This window comes from Triturus cristatus, chromosome 1_1 (assembly GCF_964204655.1).
Source record: "Triturus cristatus chromosome 1_1, aTriCri1.1, whole genome shotgun sequence".
NCBI lineage: Eukaryota > Metazoa > Chordata > Amphibia > Caudata > Salamandridae > Triturus > Triturus cristatus.
The window spans coordinates 559,630,257-559,653,790 of record NC_140579.1 but is presented as its reverse complement, the minus strand read 5'-3'; the positions used below and the strand labels follow the sequence as shown (position 1 = coordinate 559,653,790).

Below are 23,534 nucleotides of genomic sequence, written 5' to 3'. Positions count from 1 at the left end.
TTACCCCAGATGAGTGATCAGCCAGTTGTGTCAAATTGTTAGGCCAAGCCTGGGGTGGCATAATACATGCTTCAGCCCCTGGCAGGCCTTGGGTACACCAATGCCCTGGGTACCTAGTGTACACTGGTACAGGGGCTGACAGGGTGATCCACTTCCGATTGGTTATGCACCTAGGGTGCATAGTTTTAATTTAGTAGAGAGAACAGCAGGCTGGGGGTCTGATTGGCAGGCCCACAGCCTCAATATGTCAAAAACCAGTGAAGCAAAAAGCAAAAATTTGGGGTGACCATAGGATAGCAGACCCTACTCTCCTACACATCTACTAAATATAGCACAAAGTGCCACAACTGTGAATATTCAATAATCTGCAAGTGGTAGTAGAGACGGTGCGTGACCGAAAACAATAGCGAGGCACATGGCTAGAGGTCACATATATATATATATATATTATCTACTGGCGGTCGCCAGTAGATAGTTATAGTTAGGACCGAGTTCCCATAGGAAATCTGAAAATTCTACTTTGAATAACTTTGGCGCCGATAGACGAATCCTCGCGAAATTTTCAAAACTAATGGGGCGCTCCGCTCAGCTCCTACCCTGAAAGTCTCGGGGTGATTCGTCAAGCGGGGGCTGAGAAAAAAGGGGGGTCCCAAAACACGTTTTCCCCATGCATTTTCCCATAGGACCTTTAGTCGAAGGTACAGCCCGAACGGCTGAACAGAATTACTTAAAATTTGGCAAAGAGGTAGTCCTCAGGTCAGGCATGTGCCTTTTGCATATATGGTGTCAATCTGTTCAGTAGTTCCTTAGAAAATTGCAGTTAAAAGTACATAAATATCTATAAGCGCGCACCGTGCGCGCACCGTGCGCGCACCATAACGTGCGCGAGCGTAATTCTGATTGGTGGTTACATGTCAGTCAACATTCGAATCAGTCGAAATCAGGAAGTGTCGGCCGCCATTTTGTGTGTGACAGTGAAAAAGAAAGGTGGAGAACGTGAAAAAGGGGCAGGGTACAGAGTTCCTGACCCCCTAGCCTTTGTCGGTGAAAAACCCTTAAAAAAAAAAAAAAAAATTTTAAACAAGCCATTCCATATTACAGGATACAGTCAATCTATAACTATATACATAGGTAGTTTATTGTAAAATAAATATATAAAAAATATAATAATACATACATAAATTAGCATTTAAAAAACCTTACAAATTCACTTAAAAAACCATAGGTTTCACACACGTTATAGTTAGGAATTAGCATTTAAAAAACCTTGCAAATTCACTTAAAAAACCATAGGTTTCACACATGTTATAGTTAGCTGGACATTTCACTCGCAAAAAAACATTGAAATTCCCCCGTTATAGTTAGTTCAGATAACTATAACTCACGCGACCGCCACTCTATCACAAGGATGATGTCATCAGTGATGTCATGAGTGATGTCACTGACCATGTCATGAGTGATGTAATATGTGACGTCATCAGCAGTGGATTGCGGGCGCACGAGTTATAGTTATCTGAACTAACTATAACGGGGGAATTTCAATGTTTTTTTACGAGTGAAATGTCCAGCTAACTATAACATGTGTGAAACCTATGGTTTTTTAAGTGAATTATATATATATATATATATTCCTGGGTTGATCCTGTCAGCACAAGCTAAATAAAAGTCACTCTCTTGTCTGCCACTCTATGTGCTGAATATCCCTAAATACAGCCCCGTTGAAACAGTATTTAATTAGCCTAACTGGCAATATCCTAGCCCATGGCTGGCCTCTGTCCCTGCCCATCCTTAAGCAAACTTGCATGATGACATCAGAAATACCCTGACACCAGTTATCGCAGGCTTCTTCTGGCATCCCATATGGGCTCTCTTCAGATCAAAAATTACAGGGCAATTTTGATTATCATACACTGTAGAAGGGGGAGCAAACACCACTAGGCCAGCAAATCACTTACAGGGATTAAATGGCTATTTGTTTCTTTTCTTGCTTTCAATCATAGGTAAGGCTCCCTGTTTTCCGTTTTTATTGAATTTTACAGATAAATACAGGTAAAATACATTATTTTTCTTGTCTGTATTTATTTTTAAATATGGATAAAAACGGAAATTGAGTTGCTTTTTGAGTACTTCTAAATACTATCTGCCATGACTTTCAGGCCAATAAATGTGTGGATTGATGGAGAAGGGGGTTGGAAAAGAAAGGAATTTTAGTTAAGAGGCTTTAACAGCAGTAGATTGGCACAAGGTTGATACTGAAATGTGCATATTTTCATATAAGTGCGCTGATTTATCTTTTGCAGGTGTTCACAGCACTGAAACCTGGCAGACATCCAAGCATGAGTGCCTATTTGTTGTTTAAATAAATGTGGAAATATACTATCTTCAGCTTAACTTTTCCACAAAACCCAAAATAAATATTGATAATTACAGATAAAGTTAGCAAATAATAAATATGGATAAATACAGATGGACATGGCAAAAAAATAAATACCATAAAACCGGGAACCCTAATCATAGGCCATGTAGTTATGTGTCATACAATTCATCCTTCACAACTTCATTATATACATTTGGTTGGCTCAGTAGTCCAGGTTAGTGCATAATGGTCATTATAGTCCAACCAATATATTGGGGGCATTTTCTGAAAATATAAGCTCATTAAAGGAATGTAGCACATCTTACCTTAAAAGAGTTCAAATCTAATTAATTTATAGAAAGTGATTTGTGTGTGTTTGTGTGTGTGTGTGTGTGTGTGTGTGTGTGTGTGTGAATAAAAGTCACACCCTAGTATTGATTCTCAAAGGGTTTAAAAGAGCACCTCAACAAACCATTGGAAAAAAAGTCTCCTCCTATGTTTAAGGTAGAAAACACAAATCTATATAATCATGCTCAAGGGCTACACAACACTAAGTAGAGACAATAATATTTCCTTGAAAAAAAGTATAATTTATATATATGCAGATTGTAAAGAGTGCAAAATGATGTTATGCTCTGCATATCCGCATAGTCCCTGAAGTGTTGTTTTTTTCATTTAATTTATCTGCAGTTTAATTTAACACGAACAATACCTGAATGAGTGACAGGACACTTTACAAAACAACAGTTACATTATAAAAGCACATAAAGGTCATTACATTACATTGTACTGGGACAGTTTCTATATAAAAGTTTAAATGAGGAAAGGCAATTTGTGTGGAACCTATTCAGCCAACAAGCAGACAGAAACTACAGGCTGAGGGTTTTATGACATATAGTCAGCCCCTTTGTCATGCAGCAACCATCTGTTGCCGTTAAGCCACCCCAGTCCTGACCAGGTTGACCACCTGCCAAGAAGTTGGTGATTAAACAGTCCTAGCAGGGGTTTGAAGAAGTCACTTCCACCATCTCTGTAGACTCCAGGCTGACTCATTGTCACTAGGCCTGGATGAAACTCTCTTAATTTCCTTAAGGAAATTACATGAAGTGCGAAATTATTGAACAACTGCCAATTGCATTATGTTTGTTTTCGTTGTTCTTGGGCTCCCACGATACCATTTTTGCCTGAATGACATCTCAATTATGCAATGTGGCATAGTGGCGTTACCACGAGCATTTCGCAAGGCAGGAGTAACATCTATGCCAGAATTTACACAAGATTTCAGGGAGCTAATTCACACATAATTTTTGTGTATTTGAAGCTTTGGACTTTCTTGCTAATCATGAGTAACTATTGTGGTAGTTGTAGATGGACATGGCTATGACCATTTGATGGCCAGATGAAGAATGTTGGGTAGCAGCATTGATGTTTGCAGCTTTTCTCAAGAGGACATGACAGCCTCCTGCGATCTAGAGTCCAGGATTGGGCACAAAGAAGATGACCACCACATGTGGGAGGACCCGAGACAATGCCTGTCATTTCCTAGAGGCAGGCATCCACTCCATGTCCACCACCCTTGGTCCCATGCATCCCAAAAAAAAGTGTACATCTATATGTAAAACACATGGGGTTAAATTGGTGTACTGAGGCAGAATCCCAATAACTAAACTGTGTGTGTGGCCTCTGTTGTTTTTATTGGGACACCTGTTCCAAACAAAGTATAAATGAGCTATATTTATGTTCACTGGCATGGCAAGTTCACTGGCCCCTGTAAATCTCACTCATGGGGTAGGGAAGTGGGTCTTCCAAGGCATGGTTGGACTTGGAAGTTTGTGAAAGCCCGCAAACATGGATGCTTGTTGGCATTTCAAAGTCCTTCCTTTCCACCTTGACAAGGGTCAGATTTTTACTCCAGCCAATGGTTGAAGCAAAAAATATTCCAGGGTGGTAAGGGAATGAATCACTCTTAGATCTGGTGGGGGTATACGGGAAGGACATTCTCCATTGGGAAAAATATTTTCCCCACAGAGGTAAAGAAAGTTGTGGGTTTATGCTGGGGACTCTCTTTCCTCTGTACATAGTTCTAGATTGTGGATAGCACCACACAGTTGGAATAGGGCCCACTGGTAAAGTCACACGAACTTTCTAGAAGTATGCATGGAATATGTAGCCTGGCACAGCATTCAGGGCATTCTCCTTTGAACATGTGTCGGGAGTTGAGGTGGAGATCTCCACCCCTACTTTTAAACATTCCCTTTGACTCGGCCCGATCAAATCTGTATTTTTAAGACATGTTTCATCCTAGTATTTAAGGAAGAAGCAGTATGGACTGTGACTTCTGCAAGAGTTTTATGACACTTGCAATATAATTTGGTCAAGGGTAGCAAAGTTTGTACACTGATTTATATAATTGATCCGGCAACATTGATCTGGCTTACTGCAATTTCACATGCAGCAGAATTATGATACATAGCTAATTAAGGATAATGATTCTAAGTTTGACAAATATGTTTTAGAAATGTAAAATTGATCCATGCTCATGTCGCTGTGACTCATGGTTTTTAGTTTCTGTAATTTGTGGCTATGAGTATTTACATAAGAATTTACATGTTTCTACTGCTTTCTGCAATGATCTTTCCTATGCAGGTAATAAACTTTATATTACCTTCAAAGTTGTGCTGATACTATTTTTGCACCATGAAATCATTTAGAAACCAGCAAATATCTGATGCCACAGATTCTGTGCCGATGTAACTGATCAGAGGATTTCATTTAGGGATGGCCAGGTATTTTAGCTCAAACCACTAAACTCCCAATTCTTATCACTTGCTCTCTTTTCAGTCTGTTTCCAGAATTTCACTTACATAACTGTAGGATGTATTTTGCACAACCAGAGATTTGCTCTGTGACTAGGGCTGAGTAATTGTACTATCTGTGATGTGATCGAAGTCAAAGTTCATGTGTCCTCACTTCTTGTAAAGTCAGCAAGACCAAATCTAAGACTGTTTGATGTTACTTCTTCTATCCTTATGATTTGATGAAACAATGTTAGTGTATATAATATTAGGGAGGTACTTTGCTCATCTTGGCAAGAATAAATCATAGCTAGAACCAAATCTATGTTACAGTATGTCACAGCTTTAAATGACGAGAAAATCAAAAGCTATGATGCAAGTACTGACCAGCACGTCTGATTCAAGCAGTGCATCTCAAGGAGGTGCAAAATGTCAGTGATCATACAGTAAGCTCAAAGGGCTAAATGTACAAAACGTACGAATCGTAATTTATTAATTGCGATTTATTTTGTGAATCGCAATTAGGAAGTTTCCATTCCTAATGCATGAAACTCTTTTGAGTTTCATTAATGATTTGTATTGGGTCGCAAATAGATCTACCTCATGAATATTAACAAGGTAGGTCACAATTTGTGACCCACTATGATTCGCGGCCTCTGCAGGGATAGTGGCTTGCTGGGGTCGGCAGACCACCATGTCTGTGATTGCTTTTAAAAGATGCAATCATTTTTTAAAAATGCATCCCATTTTCATTAGAGGAAAATGGGATGCATTTAAAAAGAAAAAAATGAAGCGTTTACGTTTAATTTTTTAAGAGCAGGTGGACCACTGCCTGCTCTTAAAAAATCATTCTACAATAATTCTCAAAGAGGAAGGGGTCCTTGGCGGACCCCTTCCCATTTGCAAATGGGTTACCACCAACTTTTAGTTGGTGGTAAAGTGTGAATGTTTCACGACTATATTTCGGTCACAAAACATTTGTACGTACCAATGCGAATCAGTATTTGGAAGGTGCACCTGCAACACACCGCTTCCAAATACCGAATCGCAAACCCAAATTGCAATTCGGTAACTGGTCACGAATCCCAATTTTGGCTTTGTACATTAGAAAATGCCTTTTTGCATTCGGAAACGGCCCAATGCTGCGTATTGGGCCATTTGCAGATGCAAAAATGGTTCGTTCATCTAGCCGTGATCCCTTGCAATGTAAGTACCAATTGATTCCTGCACCAGGAAATGGTTTGGACAGGTTTACAAAAAGTATTTTTCCAGTGCCATGAACTGAAGATAGGTGACAATACTATTTTTTAAAAACTTTATTAACACATTTGTTTTTTTACAAATTTCTTAAACACATTTGCAAAGTGGACCAGGCTAGATCTTTTGAACAAACTGGTTGGAGCTGCATCTTTGTGCTTTAAGTGACTTCAAGCTAACAATTAAGCTTCAACAATACTTTTAAGTGTACCATCAATATCTCAGGTCGATCTGTAGCAGATATGAAATATTTAGCCTGTACACTTTTTTGCTAGCTCAGCCCTCTTTTCTTTCTGGTTTTTATATGATGCCATAATAAATGTAGGATTTTAAGTACATGATTCCAACTGCTGTGAATAAAAAATCCAGGCATGTCTGAACATCTCCCACGGACCTTGGATAACTTAGAGCTCTAAGTAAGAGAACCGAATTCTCAGGAGTGGATTGGTCTCCATTGGCACAATGTCCTAATTTTGTTTGTTACATATATACCATACCGATCTAAACACAATTGGGTGCTAGCTACAGAGTTTCCTAGTCAAGTCATATACAAAATTGATCCAATCTTCCACAGGTGGCTGAGGGATGACAACAACTTCTATGATCTCAGTGTGGTCAGCCCTAGACATGCTAAGCCAGACTACAATTTGAATGTAACTTTTTAGTGTGAATCTGAAAATCAGGAGTGGTTTTAAACATTTTTTTTTTATTTATTCATATATATATATTTTTTTTTAAATGATACATTCCACTTTTCCAAACAGATCTGGATTTACTGTTTATATACTTGAGCTTTTAGGATAGCCAGCCACTCAGCAGCTAGTAAAGTAGGCTGTGAGCGTTAAATAGACCCCCAGCTTCTAAGGCTAATTTGCCAATTTGGATTGCCGATGGTTGATCCCATGTAGTTAACAGCTCAATGGAACTTATAGTTTGGCATTTCTCATGCATATAAGCCTACAATTCCCATCATGCAAAGAAAGTAAAATTTCGCACGGAGGCCACTTTGCAGCTTTAAATTTTCTCCCTAGGTCAGTCAATAGGCCGGAAGTCTCAGCGTCGACAGAGCCCTCAAGTTGATCCACCTCCACTGTGATGGGGTCTTCAGGCCTGCTCTTTACATGTCATTGCCATCTAGATATCATTGTATGCCGGTCGGGAAAGTAAAATTACAGGAACTACAGGGAGAAAAAAACTGGAAGCAAGGAAGACTCACACTGGGCTTGAGACAAGGGGAAATCCCTTCAGTGTGTTTTCATTGTGTCAAAGAAAATATTTTCCATAAATCTCAAGTGGCCTCGTATCAGGTGAGACTCCTTCAGACAGACCTAACATTTCAAAGAACAGAATGCAGCTTGTCAGAAAGCGTAGGTCCATACTTTTCATGGATAAATAAAAACTACAAGGTCCCTGCTATAAAAAGCTATTACCTAAAAAGCATGCTGCACGCAAGCCTCACGCATGAATTGGGCTCCTTGACAGCTCCAGGCTGACTCCCGTACTGTTCTTTCTCGTGAAGCCTTAGCCGACGCCTTGCTACAGTGTCAGCAGTATCACTCAGAAATGCTTTAATTACTAACCTGTAAATGAATCGCCTACTGGTGGAGCCATTTAGAGGAAGTGGCAATGTGGCAATGTACAAGCCCACAAGGGGAAAGAGAAGGTCTGCACAACAATTAGTCTCAAACATCTGCCTTTATATGCAAATACCTGGTCTCTTTTTGCTTAAAGCAGCATGATGTCATGTTTTTACTTAGATTACACTTGACTTTCGTCTTTATATGCAGAGCTCTCAAGTTTACCCAATTCAAGTGTGAATAGCGCATCAGATCGTTTTTTATCTGTGGATTCTGGTACTTATAGTCTTGAAACTGAGACACGATAGACGGGACTAAAAGTACCGGAATGAAAAGATAAAGGCCTGGCCTGGGTAAGCTATTCATCTTGAAGAGATAGGAGACTTGAAATATCTGCTCTTCGTCATCAGGGACCATATAATACAGCAGTGGGCTTTTCTTTGTCACAAATATTTATGCTTAAGTCCATTATTCCAATTTGTTCAACTGATTGGAAAAACAGACCAGAATTGCAATTTGATGTCAGTGATGGGATGGAGAATGGTAACATGAACTGCATGTGATGGTGATAGCCCCAGCGGGTTCTTCTCCGCTCCTTACGCCTGACATAATCAGGGTAGTTGAAAGCAGAAGTGTTGGAAAGAAGATGACTGCTTTGGTTAGTCCTATGTCTATTATGTGTGTGAATCAACTTATTGGGGCTGTCTGACATTATGTTTACCACATCAGTCATCCAATAACGATGGTAATTTTATTCTATGACAATCGGCCAATAAAATTACCTCAATTCAATGCTAACCATGGGATTGGCTCCTTTTGGACCCAATCCTTTATTCACCAGTTTTTTTGATGATACACCTTTCCTGGCAACATCAAGAATTGGACTAGTTGTAGAAAATGTACATAATGCATAACTAATGTGCATCCAAATTAGGCCCCAAAAGAAAAACACAATGGTCCTAACGTTCAACCAAATGCCATCTTCTAATAAGAATTTGTTCACTCTAATTAAAGGAGAAATGCGATCAACCGTGCATGAGAGTATCTGTCCGGCTATTTGATGCATATACAGCACACTAAAATACAACACAATTCTAGCTGGTAAAAACAATGGTGGACAATCAACATGTACATAAAAACATACCAATACACGTTGGAAGAAAGGACACTTGAGAAAGCACCGAGTGTTTAATTCAAACATTTATAGTGCCGAGGCGTCCTCCTCTCCCCCCTCCCTGCCCCCGGGGACATGTAAAAAGGCACTGTGCAAACTTAAACAAGCATTTGCAATGCAATAGGTCTCGCATTTATAAGAGTTTGAGCTATTGGCATTGTAAAATTACAATGCCTTTTATTTATGTTTTGGTTTTAAAACAAATAAAAGGCATTGTCATTTACAATGTCAGTAGCATAAACTCGCATAAAAGCAGTGTGTGGAGTGCAGCAGTGTGCGGCATGCAGCAGTGTGCGGCATGCAGCAGTGTGTGCCGTGCAGCAGTGTGTGGCGTGCAGCAGTGTTTCATGTAGCATTGTGTGGCTTGCAGCAGTGTGTGGCGTGCAGCAGTGTGTGGAGTGCAGCAGTGTGTGGCGTGCAGCAGTGTGTGGCATGCAGCAGTGTGTGGCGTGCAGCAGTGTTTCATGTAGCAGTGTGCGGCGTGCAGCAGTGCGTGGCGTGCAGAAGTGTGCGGCGTGCAGCAGTGTGTGGCATGCAGCAGTGTGTGGCGTGCAGCAGTGTGTGGTGTGCAGCGGCATGCAGCAGTGTGTGGCGTGCAGCAGTGTGTGGTGTGCAGCAGTGTGCGGCATGCAGCAGTGTGCGGCGTGCAGCAGTGTGCGGCGTGCAGCAGTGTGAGGCGTGCAGCAGTGTGCGACATGCAGCAGTGTGAGGCGTGCAGCAGTGTGTGGCGTGCAGCAGTGTGTGGCGTGCAGCAGTGTGTGGCGTGCAGCAGTGTGTGGCGTGCAGCAGTGTGAGGCGTGCAGCAGTGTTTCGTGTAGCAGTGTGAGGCATGAAGCAGTGTGCGGTGTGCAGCAGTGTGCGGCGTGCAGCAGTGTGTAATGCAGCAGTGTGTAATGCAGCAGTGTGCGCAGCAGTGTGTGGCATGCGGTAGTGTGCGGCGTGCAGCAGTGTGCGGCGTGCAGCAGTGTGTGGCATGCAGCAGTGTGTGGCGTGGTTTGTAAACAACAAGAAAAGCGGACATCAAAGGAAAGGTGGGAGGGAACGAGCATATGGGGTGTGAGTTATAACGAAAGTTAATTGTTGTAAGAGGGGATGCAGGAAGTGAGGCCGAGCACGCGCTAGCGAAAGCAGTCTGCTGCTTTCAAGTCCGATGCCAGATGCCAGCTTCGCGCTTGAATGCCTCACATGCACTGGCCATAAACCGCATTCCTAAGGTCTTGTGCCCCTTACTAAATCTCTCTGAATGCGTGAGGCGGCGCACGCGCAGGAAGTAGCTGGTGGCAAATGGAATGCACGTGGTTGTGCGCGTAACCGCCACCCGATCCGCCTGGGAAGCCTTTGGGAGCATTTTCTGAAGCCCCTACATAAGTCTCGCTGGGCGATCGCTTACGCGATAGCCAGGCAAGACCTAAAAACAAATACAACTAGCCGAGAGTGGATTTTATAGAGGGGGTCTCTTTAACGTGAGGGCAATTACAGCTGGGTCTGACCCTGCAGCCTGCGGACCCCAGAAGGTTTGACGAGGCGCTCCACTGTCACAGCAGTTCGATCTGATTTCATCTCTACATTGAATACAATTCCAGGGGCATTTTGATAGAAGAGTACCTGCAGAACTTTCTGGCAGGATTACAAAAACATTTCAGGGGGGGGGTCCTCTGGAGTAATAAATGATGTTCCTAAATTTAGAGCTCTTCCACAATAATCTGGAAGCAAGTCATTCGTTTGACACCTGGAATGATGCTGACATCTGGCGCAACTGCACTGTGCACATCTGCACATTCGTTTCCAGCAAAAAGTTTCACAACACAGACTGGAGGTTATTCAAACGAATCAGCTGCATGTGCGCCACCGACTGAGGGGATGTGGAGACCTGGGCAAAAGAAATTAGCAGAACTCGTGTTTTCTGTATGAGCGTCAAAGTCGAGCTGGAATGAAAGAGTTTCTTGCACTCCCAGTTCACATGCATGGTGATGGGCCACTCACTAAGCAAAATTTCATAACAAATCACAAACCAGTTTAGAATACAAATATTCATAAAGATTAGCAAATGCACACAGTAGTCGGAGAATCGGAAACCCTAAACCCTATTTTGTTATGGTAAATTGTCCTATCTAAGCAATATTTATAAGTACGGCAGTGACATAGGTGGCACATTGGGTGAAAAAGCGAGTTCATGCAATGAGACATTCTTTAAAAACATTAAGGTATTCTAGTTACTCTGGTGCTGCTAAATTGCCACAAGTGCATAATCTGAAGTACAAAAGATTGCATCTTGCTTCAAACTATATAGATACATGTTTGCTGCATGGCAACAAACATGGAAACATCATTTTAAAACAGCTTCAAGACATAAAGTGTTTTCCACTTAGCAGACACACTCCCTCTTTTAAAACCAGGCTTCATGGGATGGAAGGTCTGAGTTGGGACTTCGAAGTTGGATCTGCTAATACCTCTTGGAATGAATAAAGATTGCCTTCCACATTTGTTTCTGCTTGGTAAAGCTCGGAAATGGGTAAGCACAGGTAGAGCCGGCCTTGGTATTCTCCAAGATTCAAGATGTAGGCCACGCAAAAAATGAACCCACAAGCAGCACTTTCTAAAACACTAAGGCTTTGTGTTGCGATTCAAAAAGCAAAGCCATAAAGCAGAAGCCAGGTCACTGAATAATGGACATAAAAGCTGTGAAGAAAATGTGCTAGTCAAAAATACTGTTTTTGTCCTCTCCGAAGACCAGAAAAGCCAAGATCATGAAGTTCACTGTGAATGAGATCCCATTCAGAAGAGTGATGAATGGCATTGGCAAAACTTTGTGCAGCTCAGAGGCCCTCATAAAAGAATTGCTCCCAGTCCCCCAAAATAAACAAAACAAAATAAAGTTTAAAAAAAAAAATCGGTATTGTCCTCAATTTTCCATCTCCATTTCACAACAAGTTCTGGATCCTTTTAGACGGATGAAATATGGATATCTCACCAGTTGGGACGAGAAGGCAGCATAATCTGAAATGAAAAAGACAGAAAGTCAGTGTCATTGTGATGGAGATATAGTTGTGTCTCCCCAAAAAAAGGCAATAGAAAAAAAATACAAAAATCAATGTGCACATCTACCTGGCTACAAATAGGGCACGAAGATGCCTTTGATTGTTATAATTTGCTGCAAAAACACAGCGAGTAAGAACTCATCCTGCCCTCCAGCATTATTGCATTGTCAATCCATCTCCTTTCACTACTCTGCCTTATTTTCAGTCCTGACCTTTTATCTAACAAGCAAATAAGCACTGACATTTCTAGACTTGATTTGTATCATTGAAACCAATTAGGCTAAAATTGGAGTATGTTTATTAATAGAAAAATGAAATCTGAGAAACTACATTCGAGAAAATCAAATCATAAAATGCAATTTTAAAGATAGAAAATTTTAAGAAAAAAAAATCGAAAATTGAAGGAAATCGTTTAAAAGATAATTTTATTAAAAAAAAAAATTACATTAAAATTGGGTTGAGATTTAGGGTAATGAGAGTTTTTTGGGTTTAGAGATAAGTGATGTTAAGGGGTGATGAGGATTTTTAGGGGTCAAGGATGGGCGAGTTCTGGTGCACAAAGGATTTTTAGGGTTCAGGGATGGGTGTTTAGGGTTTGTGGGGCATTTTAGGGATCAGGAATGGTTGAAGTTTAAGGGTGGTGAGGAGTGGTTTAGGGTTCTCAATGAGTGTAGTGTAGTATTCACAGATGCAAAGAGTTTAGGGCTGTGAAGAGTTTTTAAGCCTGGGTGATGGACAGAGTTTTAGTAGGTAAAGGGTTTTTGGGTTGAGGAATGGGTGGAGGTTATGGTGGTGGGGGATTTCAAGTGGCAAGAGATGTATGGAGTTTTGATGTAGAGAGACGTTTTCAGGCATCAGCAATGGAGGATTTTAGTGACAATTAAGGGTTTTAGGGGCCTGGGGTGGATGGTGCTTTGCGATGTTGAGGGTTTTTTAGGAGATCAGGGATGAATGGTGTTTATGGATGATGAGGGTTTCTTTTATGTTTCCTAGGTAGCTGGAGTTTAGAGGTGGTGAGGGGTTTTAAGGGTTCAGTGATGGGTGAGGTTTAGAAATAGAAAGGCAATTTTAGAGTTTATTAATGGGTTGACTGAAGGGGTAATGAGAGGTTTTTAGGGTTCTGACTGAAAGGGGTGGAGTTTAGGGGTTAGAGATAGGTGTAGTTGAGGTGTGGTGATGACTTTTTAGGATTCAGGGTCAGGCGGATTTTAGTGTGGAAATGGCTTCTGGGGTCAGGGAAGGGTGGGGTTAGGAGTCAAGGATGGGTGTCATTTTGGTGTGGTGAGTGGTTTTTAGTGGGCAGGGATGCAGGTGTTCACGGGCTGTTTTGGGGTCATGGATCGATGGTCTTTAGGGGCAGTGAGGGGGGAGCAAATTAAAATCAGTCACAGTAATTGTGCAACAATTTAAAAGGTATACAGCCAAACTAATGTCCCTGAAGTAAGGCATTGAAATGAATACTTCTGACAAAAATGTGAGGGAGACCTGCAACCACAGCATTCATACCTTGAAAAATAGACATGCAAAAGACATTTTAAAAAAAAAAAGACATTCTATGAATTGGTTTCTAAGAAATCGTAAATGCCATTCATCATGCAGATTGCCAATAAACAGTTAGATAAAATGGATTCTCAGTAATGGTGCTCCATGAAATCGTTTTTCTATGAAATCACATACAGCTGGCTAAAATACCTCAAAACAATGATCTGTACAAAAAAAAAACCTCAGGACACAGTGTCCCCCACACACCTGTTGAGGCATTTTCCAATTCTGGATTCAAGCTCATGAAATAACACCCTCGACGGCCCCTAGCACCTTGAGACCCTTAGGGGTGATTAGTTTGCGTTTTACAAAATTGCGTTTTGCCAGCATTTCCATTCATTCATTGTGCAGGCTCAAGTGCTCAAACTTTGCAAGAGTAATGTTAAGAGGTTAAGACATGCTGAATCATGAAACTAACATCTCTCATAAGCCGATAACTGATTGCAACCAGCTGGAAGTGAGGATGCCTCAGCATGTTAAGTAAATAGGGGAACCATTTTGCGCCCCCCCCCCCCCCATCAATCTGGTGCCACAAGAACTATTCGGCAACTGTTGTTCCTCAGTCTCTGCACCTGCTGGTCCAGCAGAAGGATCAATGGGAACACACAGAGGAACTTTCTTCCAAGTCTTCTTAGAATGCATTTTCCAGTGATCATGGATCCCGAGAAACGGATGCAAAGGTAAAAGACTTGCTATTTTTGCAAACACTGGTTGAACAGATCATTCTTCACTGTCTGATCCAGTTCCCACTCAAGTGACTCTGAGCCCCATCTGTGGAGGCTGTCTGCCTTGTCAAACTTTATTCTAAGGATGTATGGTGCTGTCAAGGAAATCTGCGGTCCAGGAGCTCAAGTTCATCGTTTTAGTCAGTTGACAACATAAGTGGGACCCTCTCCTCACTCCAGGATGTAAATCTCAGTGTAAAATTGACCACCTGAGGCTCCAACACATTGTCATCTCTTCAGGCATTGTCCACAATATCCTGGTGGTGTGATCGCATTGATGCCCACCCAACACCCCCAGGTATGCATGAGCTAGGAACTAGAGGGCAGAAAGACAAACATGCAGAGATGCATTCATTATATTTGGCATCTGAATTGAGCCCTGCCAATGCTCAACTGTCTCCATTCACTGCTGAGCCACAACAGGCACAGTCAAACACCTATCGAACCATATTGCAAATTAAATGTCAGGACTTTAAAATGCAAGTTCACCCTCTCCAAAACATCCATTGATTCAGAAGGACGGGGATTTTGAAATATGTCCTCAGTTCTGTACGTGCAGACTCCAAAGTTCAGATAGGGGGGGGTCATCCCTACAAATATTAAAATGTTGTTATTTAAAGCAACTGCCTTCGGATGTGCTTATTGACAAACCACACGACAATGATGTAGACTAGACCTGTATCTTTCACTGAACCAGGAAATGCTTGATGTAGTGCAGTTGATTTCTCTGGTGCGCTGACATCAGTTCTATTATGCCTTTGCTGAGGAGTACCTGCACCTGTATTTGAAGCTAATTATCCTGTTCCCCTGATTCCTTGTGACATTGTGGGTGGGTTCTGGGGCATGTCTCCACTACGAATTTCAACACCCTGCTAGACATCCAAATGTCCATCATTTAATGTTCTAAAGTGATTGTGAACTGTAGTGAGAAATTGAGGGAAAACCCCAATTCTTGGTCATGTGAGGCAAATTTGTCAGCCCTGAACCCATCACGCATTCTGCAGGAAGGTCCCCAGGTCAGTGGTGCAACGTGATGACCTGAAGGCCTCTTGGCTCCACTTGGGGCATTCGTACTGATAACCATATCTTGGGGTTGAGAAAGAACATTTTTGAAACTGTGGAAAAGACTCTGCGAGTGTGAGAACTTTACTCATTCCATGAAAGGGTGATAGGAGGCTCATTTATGGGACCGCCATCACCCCACCATGTCTGTGCCAACTGTGATAGAATAATCTCTTTGCCAAGAAGTTCTTCACCGGCCTGTTTTTCCAGCATGAAAATGGCACACTTCAGCCATGCATGGTGTTGGAGATCAGCCAATACCATATATGTCAGAAATAGGATTCATTTATTATAAAGGAAAGTCTGCACACCCATTTTGAATATGATCCACTTTAGAAATGAGGGGGAGCACAGAATGGATGATGTCGTTGTTTTTTAATTCTCTGTTTTTTAATTTTGAATTTTAAGTCTTTGATTAAGGGGATGTAACTTTGCACGGAAGGATGTAATAGGAATGGTGACATAAATTGAAGTCGGTTTGCCTTAAGTGTTAAGATCACAAGCATGTTCAAAGAGAGTTGTTAAAAAAAATTGTGATATCGTGGTTTTGTTTAATATTGCAGCTACCCCTGAAGAAGGGTGACTTTTAGCCCGAGATGCATTGGGTAATCAGGAAATCAGGCTGCCCATGGCAGCGTATTCCCACATGCTTTTGAAAAGGCCCGGATAGGCATTTACTCAGCATTTGAAACTAATGGAATAGACAAAGTCTCACATTTGAATGAAAAAATGTGATTAACTTATGGATTTTATCATGGATAAACTTTTAATTAAAATGGAATATCGAATAAATTTGAGTTTGCAAGAATTCTCATTTTGCTGTGCGACGTGAATGTGGAACGCAAAATACGTTCGACTTGGTTGGAAAGAAATAGGATTCAACGACATCCCGTGCAAACTCTTATCAAGCATGGAGGCCATCTTGCTGTCAACTTTGCAATCTTTTAACAGTGATACCTATTACATTTGGTGAACAGCATGTTTTTATTAGCAGCCGATATGAGAAGGGATGCTGGCCTGGTAGCATTGGCAGCCCATATGCTAAGGGATGCAGGCCAAGGTATCTTCCTACCCATCACTTCTAGTATCCTGCTCTCTTTCACTTGAAGTGCCAGTGACCAAGCTAGAGTTCAAGGACTATCATTGAGAGGGAGCAGCTATCGACAAGTCCTGCTTAGCACTGGAATCTGGATTCGGGGGAGTCAAGATTAGGGCCCTAAATTTTGTATCTTGTCTCCAAGACATGGTAGTGTGAAGGAGAAAAGGGATAACCCTAGAGTACATAGGGAGCAGGGTACATATTTGTTGCAGAAAACAATGATCCCTATAAATATAGATGCAAATATTGCTTAAAAGACACTTAGTGTTAATATAATTTTCGGCAAAATTTCTTTTTCATGTTATAGTCATAAGTTAATCATACTCTCAGGTATTAGTGAAGAAAACGTCTTGGTACTCACATGTGATACATACTGTCATAAAAATTTATTCTGACACATAACACATAGTGCTTGTCCATATGGCTAACACCAAAATCATGAATTTATAGGTTCTTAATGTGCGATCTATGAGATTTCAATCCCCTAGAGATGCTGGTTCATAATCCAGGCTGGGCAATACAAAGAAAAAGCCCGAGAGAAATATTGCTGGGATGAATCCAAAGCAAGTCCAGTCAAGAGTCCCTCGATGAGGGAGACATTTTGGGATGCCCTAGTAGGGAATAGAATGGCGCAAGTCACTGCAAACACACAGGTGCTACAGTTGAGACATGGTCAGCACTAAGGTAAGGCTTTTGAAGTGTGTTGTGCACTTTTCTCCAAATGTGGTACAGCAGGGTCAAAGTCAACGATGTCTTCTTTGGGTCCTGCTCCGGTATAAAAGAGGAAATCTGGATTTTTGGCTCCAATTGTAAGGTTAGGCCAAGCTTAGGTGACATCCTACCCATCAGTGCCTCATAGGATACCGTGCCTCTGGATCATGATAAGGCTTGGGGTGAAAGGGTTAGAAAATCCTTAGGGATTCTTTCTCTTCCCACAGACCATAGTTTCTCTATAAGGAAAGTTCTTCATTGTAGTGTTCCTCACCCATGTCTTAATCCAACAAGTGTTCAAGAATTTCTCTTGCTTCCTGTAGCTCTCCTCAATGGGTTTGTCTGAGTACTTCTGAGAAGTCAACTTCCATGCTTAGCTGGCTCACTTCCTTTTAGTTCTCCTGTGCACCAGGAATTCTAACCTCGTATTCTGAGGATCTTTCTTAATGATCTAATGGTTTCCTCAAACACCTTCAATTCCTCAGGGTGCCTACATCTCCTGATAGTACAAATGTCACTCTGGGACATTCCGCTCTCTCCACCACCCTAGTAGCTTCTCTTTCAACGAGGTGTTGCTTTGCCTTCCTCTCTTTCTCCTTTCCTCTCTTCCTGGTCGTTTTGGCACTGTTGTGCCATTAAGCTTCTCCCCCCCTCATATTTTCAGCATTTGCTGTCAAAGTCCGCACAGGGTGAGCAAATGTGGTAATAGTGAGTGGTGAGAGCTGAAGATGTCCACAAAGACAACTTCAACTCTGAAGGAAATATCATGGGAGGCACTGATGACATAAAGTCCAATGTTAGGATCTATCAAGGTTAGCATGATATTGGTCAGAGCAGAAGGTTCACTTGACACAGCAGAGTAGCTACGTTTTTTTAGTCTTAGAGCTAGAGAGGCTCTCCTTAAGAGTAGTCACAGTACACCTCCCCTGGTGGAGACTGGGAATAACAGCCCCTGAAGAGGGGACCGTTTAGATTTCACTTTAGGAAATTTTCTTGTCTTTCCTGGCCCACTCTTTCCTTGTTCCCAAGCAAAAGGTTTTTTATACAACACATTCTGTGGCATCAGAGTCTTGATACAGGCAGTATCCAATACTTCAGGAGTGGATCATCCTCAGAGATGTTCTTCTGGCCAAACTGGACACAAGGCTTAACAAATCCTTCTTATTCTTATTATATTCCATTAGAAAGTTGAAAATACAAAACGTGATCATGCTGGACGCCAAACTGAGTGCAGCATCCCATGTTCAGTGAAGAAGGGTAGCCGAAAAATTGTTTCATCACTGCCTACCCGAATAGGAAACCCTCTCAAGCACACAGCTGTTCTTCATCTGGCATGTTATTTTATGTTAGTGACATTTATTGTGCACAGGTCTGAAAAACGCCTTGTCGCTAGGCTAACCATATAACAACGAAACTAATGAGGGTGAAGACACATTAAAAACTTACAATGGCTCAAGAGCATAAATATCACAAGGAGCATTGAAATACAAAGTTAAATTAAAGAAAAAGATCAGGAATAAAGAGTAACCTGTATCATTTTTTAGTAAAAAGCCAGGCATTGCATTTATGGTGAAATGTGAGCAGATGGACGCGAGTTCCGGAATTTTGGTACTGCAATCAAGAAGGCACGGTTATCGAGACTAATGGTCCTAGATTTTGGAATGGCTGATTTCCATGTGCGTGCAGAATGGGAGGATTTCCGAGGCTTCTTTTATTTCAATTCAATGGTGAGAAACTCTGAAAGGCCATAATGCAAGACGGCCATCACTTTGAAAACCAAACTCTGCTTCACAGGCAACTACTACACATTTCAAATGATGGGCCTGATGTGGTCACACGTCGAGAGTCCATAAATGTGTCTGCGGCTGCATTCTGAACCAACTGTAGACAATAAAAGATATTGTTTGTGGCCCCCATGTAAATTGTACTCCCACAGTCAAGTGTAGACTGCATAAGAGAATTGACTACAAGAATGTCATGTTTTGGATGTAGCAAAAGGCAAAACTGTCTTGAGCAATTCAATGTTGCTGAAACAGGAGCTAGCAACTTTTGAAGTGCGGGTACCTCGTGATAATTGGCTAGCAATGTTTCTCAACCAAGTTGTGAACATGCTAAAAAGTGGATGGAGCTAGGGCCGTAATGATGGCTATTATTTAACTTGTAATGTCATGTTTGGTGATAAGATTTGCAGTCATTATTTGGTTCAGCAATCTATGTATTTTTCATGTGCAGTTTTATATAACCTGAAACAGACGAATGTGGGTATCAGAGCACTTTACATCTTTTAAAATAGATATGGTGTTCTTTAACAAAGGGTGTATAAGTAGTGAGATGATCATGGTGGGGGAGGGGAGATTATCCAGTGTAAGGATACCAATGATGTAATCTGAAGGTGGACAAGAGGAAAAAGGGAAAAAATATCTAATTCAGGTGAATCATTGTGGAAGCAAACCGTCTGGAGCCGGGTCATGGTAATTCATTATATTTGAACTCTCCCATTCTTCCTTGGCTTCAGTGGGCGATAACCAGGTGTATCTGAATGACGGTTAAAGATGATTGAAAGTAGCAAAGAAAGAGAAAGGGTTTAAATAATTTTTTTAACTTGGTGTGGGGAAGAATATTTCTGAGAGCTGGCAGGATTGAGTTCCAGAACGTTGGTGCGCTTAACAGGAAAGATTGATTCGCTAAATTGGATTTCTTGAACAGCATGGTTTTGAGACAAAGGGAGTTTGATATTCTGAGTTCTCGGATCCACCTGATTCAACTACTTTGCAAGCTAAGAAGTTTGACAGCCTTCTATGAAGAGTTTATTGGATAATGCATGTTATTTTGAATTGACTTCTGGCTTTAGTCATTCAGTCAATTGAGGGCAATCAATAAAGGTGAGATGTGGCCATGTTGTCTGGAGCCCTGTAGCAGATGTGTTGCTGAACTGTGTCCTTCTTAGAGACTTGAAATGTCACCTGTGTATTCCTTGTACATGTTTAAGCGGGCCTCACTTTGATGTATTAATTTGGTGAATGGAGTGAGAGAATTTAGCCCTGTGGAATCCCACGTGAGGTCTGCACAAATTCTGCTAAACTTGGAGGGATGTTTACCATCTGTGTACTCTATCAGCTATAAAAAAGGAGCCACTATCAGTGCAGGCTGCAGAAACCCACAACTCTGAGCCTTGTGAAAAAATGAAATGGTTGATGGGGTAGATTGTGGTGGACAAATGCAATGCAATGCAAACAATCTATCTCTGGATTGCAGGTATTTCAGAGGTATGTGATCCACCACAGCCATTTCAGCACAAACCTTGAAACTGTAATGTTAAGGCCCTCCTTAACTAGAGTGGTTAATATTTCTTCGTATGTATGTCAGACTGTAACCCTAGAAGACAATGTTCCATCTAAGGGTGTCAAAACAGACCCAAAGACCTTCCACATTAGTTCACCTGTCTTACCTGTAGCGTAGATGAATTGTCCTTCACATGGTTCTTGAGATGGCATTTCGGAGAGCAGAACCTGTGATAGCCCCCATCATGCTTTTATCCAATTCATTCTATAAAAAAAAAAGAAAGAGACAGAGGCATTAACCCATACATTACATAATAGTATTTCAAATGGTCCTATCATTATATCTTGTTACTTAAAAAGATATAGATTAGAGAGCATGACAATAGAATAAACTAAATCAGGTCTCTTGGCTTAGTAAAGTGGGTTTACAAGGGTAGGCTGGCCTTAACACCCTGTGTCATGAAGGATGAACAAGCATAATGTCTCCTCTCCAGGTGGTATATGTTTTTTCAAACAAAAATAGGTAAGCATATGCCTGGGCTCACCTGAAACTTTTACTGCTGAATATAGTTTTATGTGACACACTGCAATACGCATGGGAAAGCCTTTCCTTGGAAGAGAGTTTCGAGTATATCTTAGCCTTTCACTATTTTCTTAAGCATAACATTAAATCATGTTTTTGTACCTGTTTCAGTACACTCTGAAGTTCTCTCTGGGCCCACATGTCTGTTAGTAAAACACGGGCAGCGTCGGCTGCTTTGGGTGCGGAGCTAAAATTAAAATAATTATCAGCATCATCATTTGATTACAGTAAATATCCTGTCCAGCTCAAAGGAATATCAACATACACTGCAAGCAATAAAAGTAGTGCTAGAAACATAAATAACAATTTAAATGTTACTAAATCAACTTTAAACACTTTCAGTTGAAAACACGGCCAAATGAAAAACGTATTTTGCTCCGATGGCAGAACTACATGATTTTCAAGCCGATCTTATAGTCAAGGATACATTGGTATAATTTAAATAATAGTTGTATGCAAATTTGGTTCGTGCCGACAACATAATGTCTATTTTTATCTTCTAGATATCTATCTCACTTGGACTGTTTTTGTTTACCTATGGCACTTGGTGTATCTCATGTTCTCAATCACATCAGGTTTCACTATACTGTTCCATTTTACTGATTTATTGGTAGTTCCCTTTCACACCTTATTCATCACTGGATACCCATCACATCACATGTACCTTTAATTCTGTATGCCCAGTGAGTTACAGCTGATTACCCACTCCACCTCTCTCAGCTCTACATGGATCTGGGTTGTCGGTTACTCCTCATTACACCCAAGTTATACTTACTTCAACATCACATTTGCTTTGTTGTTGGTTGCTCATCTCATCTGGTTTATCTCAGAGTTGACAATCAGACACAGAGGTGCCAATTACGATGTTGTCAGGATAGGCTTCGAATGGAATTTAGATTCTGCTAATCCGATTCGGGACCTATGATCCCGGCCAAATCGGTCACATTTCTGAATGACCGATTACAATGCAAGGAAGCTGTCCGGGCTGTCCGAATCGGTTCCGAATGGGATTCAGGCAACCCGAGTCATTCGGAGCCGAGTCATACAGCCCAAAGGAGCCGGTTTCCGAACAAGCGAGTACGATGACTGATTCGGACAGCTGTTCCAAATCGGTTTCGCCGAGATGAAACAGCTGTGGGAATCGGACTTCAGGGGACTGCAGCAGGCCCCCTTTCACCCGTAGGCCCCCGGATAGGGCCCGTGGGGGTACCCAAGGGACCTCTCTTCCCAACCATGCACAGTGTGGCAGGCACCATGGGGTGCCCGCCACAGGGGGCAAGGTTTTCCCTACCCACCCCTTTTTTTCAATGGGAGCCTGTGTTCTCGTTCGGAACACAGGCTCACATGGGAATCCAATAGGAGCCCAATGGGAGTCCGACCGAACAGAGTCCGTAACCATCCGGACACATTGTAATCGGTCGGTAGAACTCCCCGAATACAAATCGTTCGCAAAGCATTCCTAACCAAATTTGGTGGGAATGCTTTCCTGACGACATCGTAATCGGCCCCATAGACTTTCTTATTCTCTTCCTAAACTGATTTGGCTCTAGTTCCACAGTATACCTGGTTTATTTCTAGATTTCTGTACCTATTGTTATATTTCACACCTGGTTTACTCTATCATATGTGGGACCATATTACAGACAAGGTGCACTGTCCCTAATTGTGCCACAGCGCACCCTTAAACAGGTGCGCGGGCGCACCCAGAGATAGATTCTCCCATTAAAAAGAATGCGCTGTCCTCAGGGTTAGTAAAACCTATTTGAAGCAACCGATCTATCTTTCTTTTTTCAAGCTGCTTCCGTCTCCACTTCAGAAATAAGACAGACATTCCACTGCACACAGGTGTGTTGGGGGCATGTCTGGGGTGGTCCATCAAACCCCATATTACCCTGTCACAGGGCTGCCCTCAAGGGCGAATTGACTGTGCGCCTCCTCTTTGTTGTGCATCACTACCTATTTGTGGAGCACAGGCAGTGCTGAATTCTTCTTTGCCTCAGTGCTGCCTCCATAATATAGTGTGAAGATCAGAGGCAAAGTATTCCCCTCTTTGCATGGGGCCAAGGCCCTTTCAAAGGAGGGAATGTCTGTTTAGCATAGAGCTGGCTCTATATGTGCACCAGTGCAAACTATATTACATAAGAGGTTGGACAGAATACTGCAGTTCCTGGGGAGAGTAGAAAACGAGCGAACATGCCCATTGCACCACTGGGCACTGTATGCTCTCTTTCTTTCCCATTATACTTTATTTATCTTGCATTTTAACCATCAAACATGATTGATTTTAATGATTTCCTTTCCCAGTACACCTGATTTAATCATTTCGAACTGTGA

General features: G+C 41.7%; 1 protein-coding gene and 1 long non-coding RNA gene across 4 annotated transcripts in view; one reads left to right on the top strand and one right to left on the bottom strand.

Annotated features, from left to right (window-relative positions):
• The window catches only part of LOC146870621 (uncharacterized), a 451,880-nt gene that overhangs the window by 403,474 nt on the left and 24,872 nt on the right, over positions 1–23,534 (top strand). The window lies entirely within an intron of this gene.
• PKP1 (plakophilin 1) overlaps positions 6,453–23,534 on the bottom strand; it is a 331,092-nt gene continuing 314,010 nt past the window's right edge. For all 3 annotated transcript variants that reach the window (XM_085643643.1, XM_085643638.1, XM_085643652.1), the window contains 3 exons: positions 21,303–21,387; positions 20,785–20,882; positions 6,453–12,156 (listed from right to left, as the gene is read on the bottom strand). In XM_085643643.1, coding sequence (XP_085499769.1) covers positions 20,808–20,882; positions 21,303–21,387 — 160 coding nt within the window. In that variant the 3' untranslated portion in view covers positions 6,453–12,156; positions 20,785–20,807. The remainder of the gene's footprint in view (positions 12,157–20,784; positions 20,883–21,302; positions 21,388–23,534) is intronic.